Source organism: Lepidothrix coronata, unplaced genomic scaffold (assembly GCF_001604755.1).
Source record: "Lepidothrix coronata isolate B3197 unplaced genomic scaffold, Lepidothrix_coronata-1.0 Scaffold1, whole genome shotgun sequence".
Lineage (NCBI taxonomy): Eukaryota > Metazoa > Chordata > Aves > Passeriformes > Pipridae > Lepidothrix > Lepidothrix coronata.
The window spans coordinates 16,113,042-16,132,386 of record NW_016690181.1 but is presented as its reverse complement, the minus strand read 5'-3'; the positions used below and the strand labels follow the sequence as shown (position 1 = coordinate 16,132,386).

At 43.5% G+C, this 19,345-nt stretch overlaps 1 protein-coding gene across 1 annotated transcript in view; it reads right to left on the bottom strand.

The window, feature by feature from the left end:
• Nucleotides 1–15,441: 15,441 nt before the first annotated feature.
• Nucleotides 15,442–19,345, bottom strand: part of RRAS2 (related RAS viral (r-ras) oncogene homolog 2) — a 44,020-nt gene continuing 40,116 nt past the window's right edge. Inside the window, exons 5-6 of the mRNA XM_017813393.1 lie at nucleotides 17,354–17,472; nucleotides 15,442–16,908 (exon numbers count right to left, since the gene is read on the bottom strand). Of these exons, the coding sequence (XP_017668882.1) occupies nucleotides 16,821–16,908; nucleotides 17,354–17,472 (207 nt within the window). The 3' untranslated portion in view covers nucleotides 15,442–16,820. The remainder of the gene's footprint in view (nucleotides 16,909–17,353; nucleotides 17,473–19,345) is intronic.

Sequence of the window (19,345 nt, the reverse complement as noted above, 5' to 3'; positions counted from 1 at the left end):
CGGTGGGTCCCTCATTTCACCTGCCAGCTGCAGGAAGCACAGGGGATGCAATGCTCCCAGGTGCCCACACCTGCCCACTGCTGGGAATCAAATCTTTCCTGCTCATTGAAGATTTTCTGATCAGTTCTGATAACCACAATATGAAGGGACTGTGTGAGAGTAGTTCAAACTGAAACACTTTACCAAAACAACAAAACAAAAACAACAAAAAACTTTCTTTAAATTAACTTGTGGTTTTCCTTTCATGAAAAGAAAAGTTAAACAGAGCTTGTCCAGCACCTTTGCCTTTTCAAGAGGCTTTATTACAGCTCTGCCTTCAAACTGTGCAGTGGTTTCTTGCATCTCTTCTTAAAATATTTTCTTGCTCTCAGCTTCCCAGTGTCACAAGATTGTGAAGTTTGCATGGCTGTGCAGTGTCAGGATCATGACCCTCTGCACGGGGCATCCTTCACAAATCCTACCAAAGACCAAGGCTTACTGATGGTGCTCTGAAGACAGTCCCAGGAAAAGGATGTCTGCAGAGTCAGGTGTAGACAGACACAGGTTTGTTTCTCCAGATGCTGGTTCAGAACTGCCAAGACCTTGTGGTGCACAGCACTGCTCAGGGCACCGTGCCCTGCCTGACACTTCCCTCCTGATTTAAGGAGCTATCCCTTCTCAATCTCCCATAACACCACAAGCACAGGGGGCTGCCCAGAGGACCTGACCATACCCTGACCAAGAGAGACGCTACCAGAAGCAGTGTCAGGTCAGCACAGTCACCCCCAGGGTGACCCAGGATGTCTACAATACCCCATGTGTCTACATACTGCTCTCAAACCTTTCCCAGCCAGTCTTTGGCCTGCATTAGCCCCTCCTGGACCCTTTCCTCACTGCTTGGTCACTCAGGTGGCCAGCCCTGGTCTAAGCAGTATGCACTCCCAGCTCCTACATGTAAAATCTCTCAGGAGTAATTACTAAAAATCCCAAGCTTACATAACTATGGACTGGAAGGGACTTGGGTCAATGAGGCTCAATCTCTCATCTCACAAACAACAGTATCTGATGAGTGGTTTGAGGCTGAAGCTCCAGAGGCTGGTAGTGAACAGCTCCTTGAGCTCTACCCTGCCAAGAGACAGAGACTTCCCTTTCCTAGCTCGAAGGTATACACAGACATCTGTTATCCACTTGTTCATGAAATGTCCAGTTCCTTCAGTTCAAGTAAATGAATACCTGTCATCAATCTTTTAACTTCCAGTCTTCATTTTCAGAGGGTGAATAGGCCAAACCCTTCATGCCTTCCCATCAGGATAGGCAGAACCAGCCTAATAGCTTTTTTCATGTATCACTTTTAACTCAAATCAAACCTTTCCTGAATATGGGCGATATTTGTCAACACTTTCAAATAGGGAAAACATCAATCAGGTTTCCTTGGAATGGCACTTAAGATGCCCAGACTCAAGCCTTGCTCCTTGTATATACCCTGCAAGTCTGTCATCCCAACCTCTGTAACAGATGCTGTTATGTACAGGCAGCACATTCCCATTTATCTTATTTATAATCCACACTGAGTGACTTGAATGAAATGGACCATCTGAAAAGGAGGGAGTTACAGCCCATCTCTTCCACCTACCTGCTCTGCTTACCATCGAGACAATTGTAAATGGGCAAACTGAAACCTCACCATTTACTTGCCTGTTGGATTACTTAAGCCAACATTTTTCACATGGGAGCAGCTGAAAATCACCCTGGTGAGCCCCTGTATCCCAGAGAAGCCTCTGTCAGAAGCAAACACTTAAAGGCACATCAATAAAAGCAAGGAGCACAGGTTGGCTGTTGGACTATGGGCTCTCCTCTCCACATGAGAGAAGCATAGCTCGCTGGCACCTCAGGCTCCTTCTCACCATCCTGGACCAAAGCACTGAGGAGGAGAACATCAACCATGGTGGTTCGTGCTGAGACCCCCATAATTATCTTGTCCCAGCATGCTGAGGCAGGTGGGCTTTGGGTTGACCCCACTGACCCTCATGGCAAACACAGCCTTTCCAGATGAGTAACACACCAAAACCAAAACCCCACACATAAACAGAGTACCATTTCGGCAGAGCAGTGCTTGGACAACTGGCCTGTGTCTGCATCGGGGTATCCCTTCACACACGTACTAGGAGAAGAAGTGCTCCAGAATAAAACCAAGTGTGGTCTCCACTGCTCCGCTGCAGGTAAACAGTGGTCTAAGACTTCTCAGTAAAACACTCTGGACAGCAGATTTAGCCGCCAAGGACATAACTGTCTCCCTGCTTCCTGCATATGGTTGACAAACTCCCTGAATGCAAAAATCTCCCAACTCTCCTGCTCAGGAGTTTCTCAATTCTTGTTTCACTATTTCAAAACAAACACTAATGACTGACAGTGAAGCCTTTGCCTGTGATTAACTGTGATTACCTCCAGCTCCTGGTGCAGAGCTGTGGCTTTCCTCTGCAAGTCTGCCAGCTCCACTTCTGCCCCCCGACCTCACAACCTGCATTGCTGACAGTATCACTTCGAACTTGAAATTTCCAAAAAGGCTTCAGTGGGGAAGCTGGGGAACTCATAAGCTAATGCAAGGTGAAGAGACACAAAATGAGATCCATGCTGGAATTCAGTCAGAAAGATAAATGGTTGTCTTGGCATGTGTTCTGCTCTGCTCCCAGCGCTGCAAGGCTCATGTCACCACGTGTTTGTGCACGGCCACATCTACGCACATCCAAACTGAGTCACATCTGCTCCCTGTTTCAAGAAATTCCCTCTGACCACTGCAGATACAGGGACATCTCAAAGCAAGCATGTTTAATGTGGGGGAAGCAAGGGGCTAGACTTCTGGATTACAACATATGAGTACTGGAGCATAGAATTTCAGATCTTAAAATTGTTGAGAGGCTGCCCGACAGAGTGCCCATCCCAGTGCTAGTTGGGGGAAAGACTGGAACTGAGCACCAAGAAAACACAAAACCTTCCTTTTTTTCAGGTATTTAGTATATGCCAAGTGACCTTATCACTCAAATTAAAGTGATCTGGAATATTGGCTTGAGCTGTCGAAATACCACAGAAACTGAACTGGCAGCAGGGCTGAAGCAAACAGGCTGTTCCTGCATTTCCATGCTGGCACATACCCTGCTGCAAACAAGTGATAAACTACCTGCTGAGTCACTGGATGAAGCCTAACAGGTTTAACAGCAGAAAGTCAAGAACCCTGCATAGAACAACTCAGATTAGGTATTCTAGAAATACTCTGGGGTCTAAGTGCACATTTTGGCGTGCCCAGACAGTAATTTTCCCAGCAAAACATCGTGTTTGTGACCAACCATTTGTTCCATCATCGGGTGTCTGTGGCTGCAGAATCTGTCCCTTCATTACAGTCCAGAGGTGAGCTCTGTAGAGACACAGACAGTGCTCTGTTCTGCCCAGCCAGAAAGGCACTGACCAGAGCAGACTATGGCATCGACTTTCCTGCTCCAAAACCTCAGCACCAGCACGGACCTGCTAAGTGGATGAATCACCAGGATCTCCCCTCCTATGAGCGGGATCGCAGCTGCCCACACCAGGACTGCTCAGGCCGTTTTCCAGCCACCACCCCAAACAATTCCTCAATGAGATTACGAGTCCTTCAGCAGTGCTAATTAGTGCTTACGCAAGCAAGGATTTCTCCAAGCCCCTGGGGCTGCTGCCTGGAGAGGACGATGCTGCCTGGTCTGCAGGCAGTGCCCAGAGACCGGGACCTGCACAGGAGGAATGGGGCACTAACGCCCTTCCTTTCCCTGCTGCTTCTACAGAGAAGTTCCTCCCTTCCTCCTCCTGGGGGGTTGCCCCGTTGAAACTCCGACCAGCCAGTCTCCAGGTGAGGAGAAGATGAAAGGAGAGTGAGAACAGAGGAGATCTGGTCCCCTAAGTACCATTTTAAGACGGGGTTTTTTCAGAAAAATCACCATCACGTGATGCACAAACACTGTCCCGCCTCCAGCAGGCAGCCGGGGGACAGTGCCAGGGTGACATTTACGAGTTATCAGCAGGAGACTATTATAACCCAGCCTGCATGTCAGCTCCGAAGTCAGGCTGGATTGAACAAAACACGCATGTTTTCCTTCAGTAACCAGACGTGTTTTAGGACAGCTACAGGAAAACCTCAAAAATCAGTTACAAACCCTTTCACACCTGGTAGACATCCGTGCATTCCCCTGCAGAACAAACATCTGGGCCCCTCTTAGGCTTATACCTAAGCCCAAATACAATGACCCTCGGGTTTGAGTGCACCCCTGAGTGAGGTCCATCAAGCAAGAGCCTCTCACACCTGCTCCGGACAAATTCAGGAATTAAGAATCTTGACTATGCGTTGGCACCACTTGACCAGGAGCAATGTGAGATGCTATGCATGCCCAGGGATTCAGGAACAGCACTGCAGAGCCTACATCCTCACAAGGGCTCTGCTGTTTTACAAGAAGCATGAGATGCCTGTGAAAAAACACAGCTTAAAGGAAAAAAAAAATAGCAAAGACAAGCTGCAGGGTAAACTATATTCCACCACAGCAGAAGACAACAGCACAAAAGCACCAGAGAGGAGAGGTTAGTTAAAATGAGGAGAGACACAAACCAATGGGACGAGCACTGGCAACTCTGGGCCACTTGGCATCTGTGCTGGGGACTCATAAGCCAGTGCCTTGGATGACATAATGTTTTATGCAGGGAAACTAGGGAAGGAGGAATGCGCCTGTTTGCTTTTCCACATGCCCTCATATTACTCTGCCAAAGTAAAGCTCATGAAAGTTAGGCTTAACGATTTTGTCTGAAAAAGAGAGTATTTACATCCTTAAGAGCATCTGGCATAATTCTGTGTTTCATCTTCCTTTCAAGGGATAATGCAGCTTCTAAAAATTGCCTCCAAGAGCCATTATAATTTTACACTGTTCCTGATATAATAAACAGCTTCATTCGTCAGTCTCCAGGCACTTTACTAAGAAGCCAGCATCACTATTTACATCTTGCAGAAAGGAACCTGAAGCAGCACAGCTTTCCCAACAGCAGCCAAGAAACTCCAGGAGACACCCCCACTGCCTGCAGCCTCCGGAGTCCTGTTGCAGCACCCCACACACTGCAACGCCCTCGAGTCCTACACAGCCACAGGATAACCCAACCCTCTGACAATCTTCTGCCAGGAAGTGTTTAGAGACCTGACTATGCCATTTGTGGTGGTTTCAAAGTCCCTCTCTTTACAAATATAAGGAACTGGCACTGCACTCATGGGACCTCAACCTCTTCCTCCTTTTTAAGCAACTAGAAAATACTGTATTTACTATATATATATATATACATAATGTATATGCTATATTTGCTCTGTAGAAAATACTATAATTACTAAACCAGAGGAAGTCCATAGCAGCGTGGGTGCTGATCTGCATTTTTTAGCAGGTTCCGTATTCCTCATGGATCATATTACTGAAAGGACAGCATGCTGGTTTCCTCCATCTGTACAGTGCTAACTGCTAAGGCAATCTCTTAGTAGCTCATTAGCTCCTTTCATCTCCTACTCATCTCAAATATTTCCTGATTTCCCACATGTACATAAATGGTGGTACATAAAATATGAGACTGTGCTGATGGGTGAGCATAGTGGCCTTCTGTGAGGTATTGCTCTGTTAATCAATAAAAACATAAACTGAAACACAAAACCTGCTTCGACCATTCGGTATTTCCCTTGTGTTAAAGAAGGTACAAAGCAGTTGTGGACACTGATGTTCCATTCAACCACGTCCCCCTCCTTTGGGACACTAGCAGCCCCTCAGTGTTTCCCTCAGGCTGTAGCAGCTTGTGTCAGCCCTGAAAGCCCCCAGAGTCAGCTGGCAGCACTGCTCTTTGGGAAAAGACACAGATAATTTGACACAGTGCACGTACCCACCAGTGCTTGCTGCATAAAGGCTTTGTATTTCCCAAAGTTTTGTTTCTGTTAGTCATGAGGCCCTCACGGCACTGGGCTGTACACGGGCACACTATCTGAGAAGGCAGCACGAAGACAGGCGAGTGACGCAAGACTCCAAACCACCACTCAGATCCAGCAGCCATATCAGATGCTTCAGCTCCAGAAACAGGCTATGAAGGAATTATTCCTGAGATTTAGAGGACTAAAAGTTATCTTTGTCCTTCATCAAAGAAAAAAAAAAAAAAAAACAGAAAAAATTAAGTAGCTCAATTCCAGTCACCATCTGCTAGGGATTTTTATATTGCATTCTTCCCTGTGGACTCCCACCCTCCTATCTCTGAAAGAAGTTCCTAGCTTTACCAATAGAAATTCAGGTTCAACGAAACCACAGTAATCTTTAATACATATATTTTTAAGGGGCTTAGATAAAAGAGTGACTGTGCTTACAACAGTCCACATCATCCAGCAAAGCACAGAAGTAAAAACCTAAGCATCAGAAAAGCCTAACGACTTCATTGCAGCTAGGTTGAAGCACACACACCCTGAGAGGTGTGCACTGAGCAGCTGTATTTGTAACATAGCAGAGGCCCCTCAGCTGACCCTGCTCTGTCCCTCAAGCTCCCAAGCTCCCACAGGTGCCAAGTGCTCCCCAGGAATCTCACAGACAGCACTTGACTCCTGCACACTATTCTCCAGAAGAATCAAACTGGATAATGTCCTCACTGCTGGGACAGAGCTCCAGGTAGGGAGGCAACTGGGCACAGAGGATGTCCCACAGCAATGATGAGGTTTAGACTAAAGGACAGTCTACAGCAAGGGCAGATGCTGGTGCTCAGCCCTGTCTGCCTCCATCCATCCTGTGGGACACTGACAGTTTGGATCATGTTTAAACCATGGGGTCCTCCAGGAGCGACATCAGCCCCACTACAAAACCAGGTCTTAGTAAAGGTTTTAAATCCCTGCCCTGCACTACCCACGTTGTTCCCCTTCCTGTTCCTCCCTGGTTCCTGCCAGCTTCAGCATTCAGAGGCAAACTGTCAATGCCTTGTTTGGTTGTGTCCCTGAACACAATACTGATGCTCCCGCAGATTTCTGTAGCTACCACAGACAGTGGATAAGCAGCCAGCCAGGCAGTCCTGTCCTTAAAGCCCTGCGGTAACAAGGACTGACACTGACTGGCTTCTAATCTGGGGAATTTTAACCATAGAATGGAATTACAGAGTGGTTTGAGTAGGAAGGGACCTCAAAGACCATCTTGTTCCAACCCTTCTGCCATGGGCAGGGACACCTCCCACTAGACCAAGGTGCTCAGAGCCCCATCCAACCTGGCCTTGAACACTGCCAGGGATGGGGCACCCACAACTTCTCTGGGCAACCTGTTCCACTGCCTCACCACGCTCCAGTAAAGAGTTTCTTCCATAAAGCAACTGTACATCCTGCTAGAGAAGACACTCAGTAGCAGAAGCTTAAAAACAGGGCTCCTTAGGCTTTATAGATCAGAGTCTGGAGGGTGGCGGGGGGAAATCAGTAAATTTACTCCTTTAAAAAGTAACTTTTAAAGCTTACAAAATAAGTTACTGTTGTTTAAATATCATGGAAAATGGAACATGAAGTACTTAAAAATATAAAAAAGTTAATTTGAGATTTTACAATGAAATCCAGAAACACACCCACATACTTGAGGCTGTCCCCTCTGCTGGAAAGTGGGAATTTGTCACCTCAGTATAGTGACACAAGCCAAAAATGAAGTGGCCACCACATCTCCAAGGATAAAAAAATGTCATCCTCAGTAGAACAGGCAAAAAAGCACCAACAAATCTCCCTGCATCTGTCAGCCCTACCACATCTCAGGGGATTTGTGAGAAACAATGACAGATCTCATCCTGGAACATGAATACACTTTCCAGGTTTTTAACATTCTGAAATGAACAATATAATTTCCAGATATGGGAAAAGAGTCACTTGATCCTGCTCCGGCTGAGAAGAGTTTTGAAGTGCAAAATCCTTCACTAGACCATAAAACCATAGCAAAGATCTGCTCTTGTGCAGGGCATTATTCCAGAGGATCCACATGCGGGTAGTAAAGTAGCCGAATCTTTTGGCAGGTGACCAGTTGGAAACTAAACTGCTCGCCTTGTAACGTATTGATTTCTCATTCACAGGCAGCAGCCCACAATTAAAGAGCAAAGCACCTTGTCCTGCACACAAGCTACAATACCAGTTTCATGGTTCACATAAAGCACCCGAGCTGCAAGCCTTCACTGTTTGTCTCCTTGTCATCCTGTTCAACAAGCTACTTCTTGCCCAGAAACAACCAACTTCTCTGCAACGGGAAGCAGCATTTAACACATTCAAAAAATATAACACAGGTACCTGACTACCCCCCTAAGACACATTGGCTGCACAAGTCACCGCTCCAAGTTGCTGGTTTCCTCTTTCTGGATCTCTGATGAACTGGAACAAGCAATGCAAGCCCAGCCTGCCCTGGCAGCCACCACGGTCCAGTACAACCTCATCCTTCCTGGCGTGCCTGAGTGCAAACCTGCCCCCCACGTCTGTCACAGGCACTCTGCTCTGCTGAAGCTCTAAGATGCTTTAACTGAAAACTCTGGGTTTAAAAGGGGCTTTGTCTTTGTCCTTGTAAAATTCCACAGGCTCCTGTTGACCCATTCCACCAGCAGCTCCATGCCCAAGTTTACCGTTTCTCCCCAGTTTGGTGTCATCTGCAAACACGGTAAGGGTGCACTTATTCATCTCCTTCAGGTCACTGACAAAATGTTTAAGATGAGAGGTTAGATCCAGCACTCCTCTTGTCACCATACTCCACCTACAGGCCAGTCCATTACCCACAGAGACCAACCACTACCCTCTGACCCCAATCCACCAGTCAGTGCTTTACCCACCTGGTGGTCCATCCACCCAGTCCACAACATCCCAACTTTGATACAAAAATATGTGGGGAGAAAGCCTTGCTGAGTTGAGGTAAAAACCATACACTTCTCTCCCCTTGTCCACAAATTCAGTCACTTTATCACAGAAGGCCATCCTAGCGGTCAGGTTTGAGGGACTCCAGTAAATTTGTGCATTCATGTGGACCATTCCCAACCACTTCTCTTTCATATGCCCAGAAACATGTTCCTGGAGGACTTGCTGTGTGACTTGCCAGCCACAGACGGGAGGCTGACTCTCAGCAGTTCCCCACATTGCTCTCCAGGCCTCGCTTGAAGAGGGGTGCAACACTTGCTTTCCTCCAGTCACCAGGAATTTCCCTGATCTCCATTAAAGATGGCCATGAAAGATGTCCCAGAAGCCTTGTGAGGGCAGTAGCAGGTTCTCTCACCATCTTGGATAGAGCCCATCAGGTCCTGTGGTTTTGGATGGGTTGAGCCCTCAGAAGTAACCCCTGCCTTGATAGCCCATCCACTACTCCTGACTCTTCTCCTCATTCTACCTTCTCACATGGACCTGGGACACCTGGTTGGTCAAGAGGCAGTTAAGGCTCTGGGTACTGTGTCTATTGTCCCTAAATAACCCAGCAACAGTTCCCCATTTTCCTTATCCAACGAGTCATACCTAACTCTGGAAAGACAAAGAGAGGAATTGCCTGGAATAGTCTGAGGAATAGTCTGGAGGAGTAAGTCAGATTCAGTCCTAGTAATATGAAGAAGTCAAATACTAGTTCTAAGGCATTGCTCTAGTACTACACATGGGAAACAAGTGTGTATTCCCTATTTGCAAATTCAGAGCCCTTCAAAGACACTACAAGTAATACTGCCGGGAAGAAATCATCACAGAGCAGCTTCTGGCAGAAGTGGTGGAGCCCAGACCTTAGAACTTGGCAGTGACAGATGCCTTCCCAGACACCTTACAAAACCAACAAAACGTGGTATTAGACCCCGGCAGATGCCAACAGCATCATGAAGCTGGCTGTTGAAATGAGGAGCTGAATGATCTCAAGCTGGTTGTTCAAGAGTAAGATAAACAGGAGAGGTCTCACTGCCTTTTAATTAAAAAAAAAAAAAAAAAAAGGCAAGAAGTTAAGATGACCTGTTTTTAAAAAGGCAGCTGGAGTAGAGAAGTGAGCAACTTCACTGCACAGCTTGCACACTGGGAATCCACAAGACAAAAAAAAAGTACCAAAACATTCTGAATTCACAAGGTATGCCCTTCCATTTCCCAGAAACACAAATGGCCAAATAGATATTTTGAAAGCAGTGTTAGGGAGGAACAGAAAGTTACAGCAAACACAGAGTGCTTTACAAAGCCTTGAAACTGCAGCCCTCAGAATCACCAAAACCCAGCCTTTTGCACAAGAGGGACAGCTGTGTAACAAGCAGCATCAGCTCACAGAGCCAGTGTGGTACTCCATGCTTTCATTAAGGCACTTCATTATTCACAAATAATAAAAATCATCTCAAGACAGAACAGCAGAGCCTCATGAGGCAAGAGATAGGAAAGAATTCCTTTTACAGTCAGACAAGCAGACGTTCTTCTGAGAGGCACTGAGAGACGGGCAGATTTCAGAGCATGCAGGAGGAATTCTGGAGTATACATGAACTTTTACTCTGTTTGAAAGTCATGGCAGGTGTTGCCTGAAACCTGCAGTAGAAAAAAGAAAAGCATTACAGTGCTGATTCACTTTCAAATGGCAGCACCACAGTCAAGCAACTGCCCCACTCCTCAGAGAAATGCCAGCACTGGTGCCTAGATGAGGGACTACATTTTTGTCATGCTAACAGCAATCATCATGTAGATGTATTATTTAGCTGAACATGAAGTGTTTATACGTAACTTTCTGACTGCAAATTGTACATGTTACTAGTGATATACAAATATTACTCATCTTTCCTTTGCCTCCTGTATTCCTAGCACAGTCACCAACTGAAAAAGTTGGGCAAACTATAAAGAAATTAAGAACTTGTACAATATTTTAATTAACATGCATCTAATGTTTTAGACTGCAAACATCCTTCCTGCTTTTCACATCAATTTCTTCACAACCACTATTTATAAATCATTGGTTTTTTTCCCCAGTTACTGACCATACAGATTTTACAGAGTTCATGGACAAAAATTCCTCTGAATTAGCCCTGACACACGGCCCCGTCTAATTATAGATCAACAGCTTTGTTATGGTTCTCGTCGTTCATTCCTAGCCTGCTTGTAAAAATAGGCACTTTAACTCTGTACAGGGATTTCGGTGAAAGCAACTAACTGCACGTAGGGCTGCCCCTGGTGCCATCTCGTGGTGGCCCGTAAGAGATCCCTGGACATTCAGAGTACTTGTGCTATTGCTCTTCAATTCAGTTTAAGTGATGTGAAATCTGTCTCTAGTATGTGTTAATTCATGCCTAGCACTAAGAGACAACGAACCAAGAGGTTTCATCACTGCCTCTACTTGCATTTTTAGTGCCTGTATTCCCCTTGGTAACTTCTCTCTCTCCAATACTTTCACACCAGAAGCATTTTTTAAAAATGTAGTAATTTATGAAGTCACTACAGAGTACTGAGTACCAAATATGGTGTATCTAACTGCAGCAGGATCCAGCTGAAAAAGTAGCTGAACAGGCTAGTATTTGCTTTCCAGCAACAAGGCAATGCATTTAGTTCTACATACTACCTGCTGGCTGGCTGAGGAACATGACTAATTATATTACATGCATTAATGTAATTTAGCTTTTGTGTAGATCTGTCCTTTATATTTAATCCACAGGAGTCTCTCAAACTCTCCAAATTAACTGCAGTCTTACAAGTCTAGTACAGCAAGCAGAAAGCAAGACTAGCACATAATCACAATGTTTCTAAGTATTAAGCTCTCCTTGTAGTTTAATCCACTGCCTGTGGATTTAAAGCTCTGTCTTCTCAGCTACAGGCTACTCCAACTACTACCCATCCTCATTCCTGCACCTGAACTGTTACATGCCACTGTTTCCATAGTCAGAGTTCCACAAGAATATTTGAGTATCAAGAATATTCCTAAGTTTTCTGGCCTTACACCACGTGCACACAACATTAGGATTAAGACCTTCAACATATCTCTACTCATCTCCAGGCAAAACCTAGAACCTGCTTCAAGCCTGCAGTTTTAACTTGGCTTTACAGGAGAGCCAGGTAGGCAAGGCAGAAGAAGTCACATTTAGAGAGTGGTAAGCACTGCATTTATCATCTGGGATGCTCTGAGCAAGAGCCCACCTCGACAACTTTAAGCCCTTCAGCTTTTGGCAAACACTGCTGCCCTGCTGTAGGTCAGTGCAGCAACATGGGAAACATGACCATGCCCCCACATTTCCAGCTTGATTCTTTTCCTAAATTCTATTTAACAGGGTATTTTTAACATGGTTTTGGTACATGAGGATAACCAACTTCCAAAATCCATGCTTAAATCAAGGGAAGAAATGCATTCCTGTTTAGCAGATTCCTGATCCTTTCAAGGCAACAAACTTCTAAATAATAAGTGCAGATAATTTTTGGCAGTGCTGGGCTTGTGGTGACTGACTTCAAAAATATTCTGTTTGGAATAAGCTCATCAAAGTTTTGTAACAGATTACATGGCAAGGCCAGTCAATGACAACTACAGCTACGCCACAGGTAAAATCTTGTCACATAAATGATGTCAGAAGAGCATTAGCTAATATTTTTGTTTGAATCTAGACTTGAATTTTATCAATGATGACTAACCACAAGGCCATGCATAAAGTCAGAGTTTTCCTTGGCATTAGTGGGAGTTAACGCCTTCCAAATATATTTTGCTCTGTTAACCCTTTCACAACAGCGCATCTCATGCTCCTACACTGGCCAGCCAGGCTCACTTCGAGCATTTATCTGATGGCCTCTTGCCCGAGAGCCAACATGCAGCACTTCTACAGCACCAACAACGCTTGTCTGTGCAAGGAGGGGGGAGACAGTAGCTTTACTTCTGCAGAAAGAGATGGGGCATGGCCAGGGTATGTTACATCTGTACCAGCAATAGCGTGGCCAGCAGGACCAGGGAGGTGATTGTCCCTCCGTACTCAGCCCTGGTGTGGCTGCACCTCGAGTCCTGTTCTAGTCCCTCACTTCAAAAAGGACACTGAGGTGCTGGAGCGAGTCCAGAGAACGGCAACAAAGCTGGTGAAGGGGCTGCAGCACAAGTCCTATGAGGAGCAGCTGAGGGAGCTGGGGGTGTTTAGCCTGGAAAAAAAGGAGGCTTAGGGGAGACCTCACAACACTCAACAACTACCTGAAAGGAGGATGGAGCCAGGTGGGGGTTGGTCTCTTCTCCCAGGCAACCAGTGACAAGACAAGAGGAAACGGCCTCAAGCTGCACCAGGGCAAAACAACTTTTGGTAGAAAGATCATCCACTTCATGTACCTGCACAACCCTGCAGTTTTACCACACTGGGTTAGTTCTAACCTGCAGCAGAAAGAATGACCAGCAGCAGACAGCTCAGGCAGATGCCCAGTGCAACTGGCTCGAAACAGACTGAACAACTCGTTGCACTTTATTTATCTCCTTTCTGCACAAAGTCAAATTTATAATTATCAGCACTATCACTGGCTCTACTACCCCTGGTCAGGCCATGTCACAAAAAAAGAGCAGGTTTTAGAGGAAGTGATGTAATACTTTTGGAAATGGTCTTCTTCCCTTGAATGGTAGTTCACATGTGAGTACTGATGGAGAAGAGTTGCCAGGTCAGAGAAAGCAAATACATTAACCACAACAGGCATAAGGAACTAGAGTACTCACATGGAAGTAGTTCTTCCCCAACTCTGGACCACCCATAAAACTTGTCCAAATGCACAAATAAAAGCTTTTGCCTGTGAGTAGGACCATCCACCTCATCCAGTGGAGTAGCAGCTTCAGCAGTGTGAGATTCCAGAAAGAGTTATTTTGTGCTTTGAAACACAGATCCCAACCGTTGTCTGTGTTTTAAGAAGAGCAGGAGGTCATTTCTGGGTACATTTTAAGCATTCCAGATTCCTGAACTGTAACTTCAAAGGATTTATGGATGTGGCCTTGAACTGAAGTAACTTCAAACATAAGTGACAAATCTTTAAGCACTGCTTCTGCCAGGTCAAGGCACAAGAAGCTCTCTCTTGGGTTGTCAGCTAAACTCTATCCTACAGCAATGTGGTAATGTTGTAAATTCATAACTAATCCAAGGCATGTGGACAGGGGCTACTACTTTTAGAAAGACTGACAAGATCCCCACTGTATTTTTCAAGCTCCACACTAGGGCCAGAAGTATCATTTTTCACCATTATCTTCAGGTACAACAATCAGAAAAGCAAATCATTGAAATACCTAAGCTGTTTTGAACTCACAACCACCTAGATCACCATTACTGGCCAAAAATCTGTATTACTTTTCTAAATATTTGCTTCAAGTCTAAAGAGTAGGATCAAAATGCCTACATTTACATCTCCTTAGTGTGCCACATACAAATCAGTCTCAAAAACAGATGACAACGTTACAGAGAGAATTTTCTGTACGTTCTCTCCAACAGAAGCCTTAAAAAGCACATGCACATGTCTTAGTTAATAAACTTAGAGCAGACTTCCACAGCAGCTGCTGGTGGTTCCACTTTTGTTTAACTTGTTTGTGAAGCTCACCATGTTTACAATGTGGTTTAGCAGGAGTAGGTTGCTTAGCATCAACCACCTCAAAGCTCTGCAGGAAGAAGAGCAAAGGTGTGGGGCGCTACCACCTCCTCTATCAATTACAAGTTGCATGTTAAAAAAGACTTATCTATATAAATCTATTACTTAAAACCATTCTACCATGAGTGAAAAAAAAAGGGAAAAAACTGATAAAACCTAAAGATATTTGCACCTCAGAAGTTCAGTCCCAACACGCATGCTTGTAATTTGTTGTCTTAACTCATTCTAACATCACACATTCAGTGACATAACTCCAGAGAGGCTTTACATAGTTGAGAAAACACGTGGTGTTTGCTACAGGCTGTAACTTCTTACATTTGACTTGAAAAATGCAATACATCTCCCAAATGTGCTCCCACTGTAACTTCTTGTTCGAATCTTCTACACACTCCTCCTAAGCAGCCTTTCATCAACCAATAAATCCATCGGAGGGGAGGAAGCTACCCACTCTCTCAAAACTGCATTACACAAACTAATCTAAATTATATTAAAAACCCCTTAAATTCCTCTGCAATGCCTGGCACCAGCACTACTTCAAGGTTTAATTCTTTTCTGTTGTAAATGTAACAGAACTTGTTTAAGTCCTGTTTCCTCAGGAGACATGTACAGATTTATGGCAGAGCACCTGACAGTGAGCATAACCTGAATATACAAGAATTGTTGATTGGACCACTGACTACATACTCCAAGCCAAAACAAACATCAGCTTTTATCATCTGTCATGACTTAAATTGAAATGGCTTTTCTTTACTTCCAAGCTTGAAGAAAAGGTTGTGCAGACATGCATATCTATCCCCTAGCCAGGTTCCATCACGTCCCTCCCCCCCAAAAAAAAAATTCAGGTTTTGGAAGAGAGTCAGAAAGAGGCAGTGTGCTTACCCCCCAGTAATGGTTAGATCATCTTTAATTCTAGCACCTGAAGTTATACAAGGGTTTGCTTAATAATCAAGTTTCAAAGAACTGTTGGACACATTCAGTAAGGTGACAACTGTGCAATACCACTCAGTATTTCAATATCAGGGACCATACTCTTGAATTGTTTAAACACAATCCACAGAACTCAAAATTAAACAACCATCCACAGTTTAACTAAACAATCAGTTAAAAGTCTTACAGTTTAATAATTCACATAATGGTCAGTCTTTAGTAAGGGATACTGAAATTCATTAAAAGACAACACTAGATTTTACTCTATGGGTGTGCTGGGCAGGCACATAATTGGCCATTCTTGGGTATAACCGGAAAGGTAAGGAGTAGTTTACCACAGTTTGGCAAATCCCACATTTTGTCAGTTAAAAGTGAACTGTGAGAATTAAATACTCATCTTTACATATACACAAGTTATGCTGTGAAAGCATATTTGCTTACAAACATATAAAAATACTTGTTAACTAGTTTGATAAGAAAATAATGTATAAAAGTATATAGCAAAAACATTTAATCATCTCTGACAATGGAAAGATCAAATTCAATTTTATATCACATGAAACAAAAACAGCTACAATTTAGTTTTCCTTAATCCCTTACCCAGAAATACAAAGGAAGACACAATTTGTTTTCAAACATAATGTGAAATTTCTTAAGCTGAAATGCCTCAATCCAGAATGAGCTCAGGTATTTGGCCATATCCTAATAGTAGCAGTAATCATCCTGTAGCTGTTCTGGATTCATGAAATAAATACAGTAGACTGTTTTGGCCACCAAAATAAAACTGCAGCATAAACGAGAGATGAAAATTTTAGCTGACAATGAAATTCAGTGTAGATTTCTTAAGGCTAGCTGAATACTCAAGTCTAATTTAACTGAGGGCAAAAAAAAAAAAAAGCCAATCCACCCCCTTTTTAAAAAGTATTCTCTGTACTTCAATATAGGTCTCTGTAATAGCTAATGAAATGTCAGAAGTAAAAATAAATTAATTCACAAGAGACAACTTATGCATCACTTCAACACCTTGTCCTACACGGTTTTGTTTCATCTCCTTTGCGAATAAAACTCCACAAGGTGCAAGCTCTGAAGGGAGAGAAGGAAGGAACTGTGGTATTAGAGAAGCAGCCTTAGTGTTTTGGTTTGAAGTCTGCCCCAGGATGACCGAGTCTTCTTCAAGAACTATTCTGCCAGCTTCTTGGACTAAGGCTATTCTGGTGACCACTTTTAGGACATGCACATAATAAGGCTAGACCAATACCAGAAGTGATGTAAAATGATGGAGAGAAAAAAAATAATCTGGCAGTTGATAGCTTGGTTCTTGGGATTCTCAGAAAATAACACAATGGCAGCCTTTCTTGTCTTTTTCTTTCCGTGTTGGCTCTGGTGAAGGAGGGCACTCTTGTTCCTGAAATTTCCTGGAAATAGGTATTTCAAATTAAATTCACAGAATCATTTTCAGGTAAATAAACATAACTACTGTATTTAACACTTTCTTTTTACACTTTTTTAGGGAATGGACTTCCTTTTTACACACAAATTACTGATTAAATGAGTGATAGTTTTTGAATTCACCTTTTGGGGTTTTTTTTAAGAGAATTTTTTACAGAGGGATTTAGTTTATTACATTTACTGACTGGGTGATCAATAAAATCTGAGAGATTAAGGTGACAAAATTATCTTTCACATATATATTAGATTCATGTAAACATTTTTCCCAATACACAGGAATATTTTATACTGGAGAGCATTGGTCAAAACTTACAGGTAACAGCAGGCAGATTTCCCACTGCATTTTGATACATTTCCTGTAGCTATCCGTTAATATAGGGACATTAATTATCTTGTCTCAAGTTATCATACCTTATAACTCTGACAAGTTCATGAAAAGCTTGGTCTACATTCAATCTGATTTTTGCTGAGGCTTCCATGTAGGTTACTTTAAGTTGCCGTGCTAGCTGCTGGCCTTCCTCTTGTGTCACCTGTAACAGACATCAAGCTTTAAGTTCAAGGGTTCTACAAGCACGTTTGTACCAGCAGACACTCCATACACATGTCAAGGATCCACTTCCCTGGAACAATAATGCTTATTTGGCCACAGCATAGTTTTCACCCTGTCCACGACTGGGAAACAAATCAACGTAATGTATCTTTTCAAAAGCAAGTGAAGACTTTTTTTTTTAAAGAAGTTTCTGCAACAGACAAAGGCTGACCCTCCAAGACATTTTGCTCACTCCAGCTGCCTCATCTTCAGTTCTGCACAAGATCAAGTTTTCCTTCACAGGCAGACAAGAGTTCCTTGCTTTTCCTTAAAGCAAGTACTTCAGTCAACATCTGCTGGATTACTAACAAATATGAATACTATGCCAAATTTACTTTCTCATTGTCCCACCTAAATTAGAGAAATAAATAAAAAAAAGACTACTTTTAAAACAACAACTGCTGTTTAGCTTCTAAATCTTTATAAAAGTCCTTTAAAAAAATCTATTTATGACATAGCAAAATACTAATACAGCCAGTTTTAAACATAGCTTAAATTATCAGAGCTCTAAAAATCCATGAAGCTTCCAGGTAATCCAGAAATATCAAAGAAATCCTGTCTACATATTGCCTCCTTGGGACAACAAAGGAAATAATAAGCATCATAAGAAGTTGGTATAAAATTTAAAGCGATGAAGCAGAAGACAGGAAGCGAGTGCACCATTGTAGAAAGGAGGAATAAGTCGGTCATAGGGCAAAACCAAAGGAGATCACTGTGTATTTCTGGATGAAGTGGAAAGCAGAGAGGTCAGAGAACAGAAGGCCACCCTGAGTGGTGCAAGGCACGTGAGGCTTCAACGGGAAGGTCACCCACAGGGTCGGGGAGGAAAGGGCAGCTTTTGGTGATAAAAGGAAGTACAACAGATCTTGCCAAGACAATGCCAAGTGGAAGAAATGTCAAAGATTACACTGCTTTCAAAGAAAAACATTAAACCAGCACGTAGAGGACTGATATAAGAACAAAAATAATGAGGGTTTATTTTTAAATGAGTTTTGAAAGGGCACTCAGAGTAATCACTTATATTAAGAAGCTACTCAGAAATGGAAATAGAAGGGACTAGAAAAGCAATGGCAGCATTCACCACAGTGCAAGACCCAGAAGTACATTTTAGCTTGCAAAATAATTTCCTAACAGCTACACAATGGTTTGACAACCTTCATGCTTCATCTCCACATGTTTGATTCCATCCCCACTGGTACTATATTCATACATTTCCTGCTGAACTGAGGGCTGCTCTCTCTAAACCCTTATGGAGCTCTACAAGGAGCCCCCAGCACCCTGTGCCATTAGCTGGAGTAATTCAGGATACATCTGCTTATCTCAAGCACTCACAGAAACTATGTTTATTCCAGTGTTATTATCATCTGCTGAAGCCAAAAAACAAACCCTCAAAACCAACTGAACCCTAAGATCAACTACACTGGAGCTGCCTTTTAAACTGCAGGACACATAAGGAGAACAACTGGAATTCTTCAATCCTCCACTGCTGTTTGAAAACTGAATCATAAGACTCGTGCTCCCCTAGTTAGAACAATTCCACTTCAACCCTCCACTCTAACCCCAGATGTTGAAATATCCCAATTCCAAAGCTTATGAAGGCTGCACTTTGACAAACATTCATAGCTGTTTTCTGGCACATCACTGACACTGTAGAATGTCCCAAAGTTTGCATCAGAGCTTCCAGAACCTTCTATATATCTCTGCCTCACTCAGACAAATAAGTTTAAGTATGGATATAACTGTTTTTGCAAAACTAACTCCTTTTACTTTTCTTCATCCCTGCATAGTTTATCGTAGCCCCAGAAAGTGAGAGG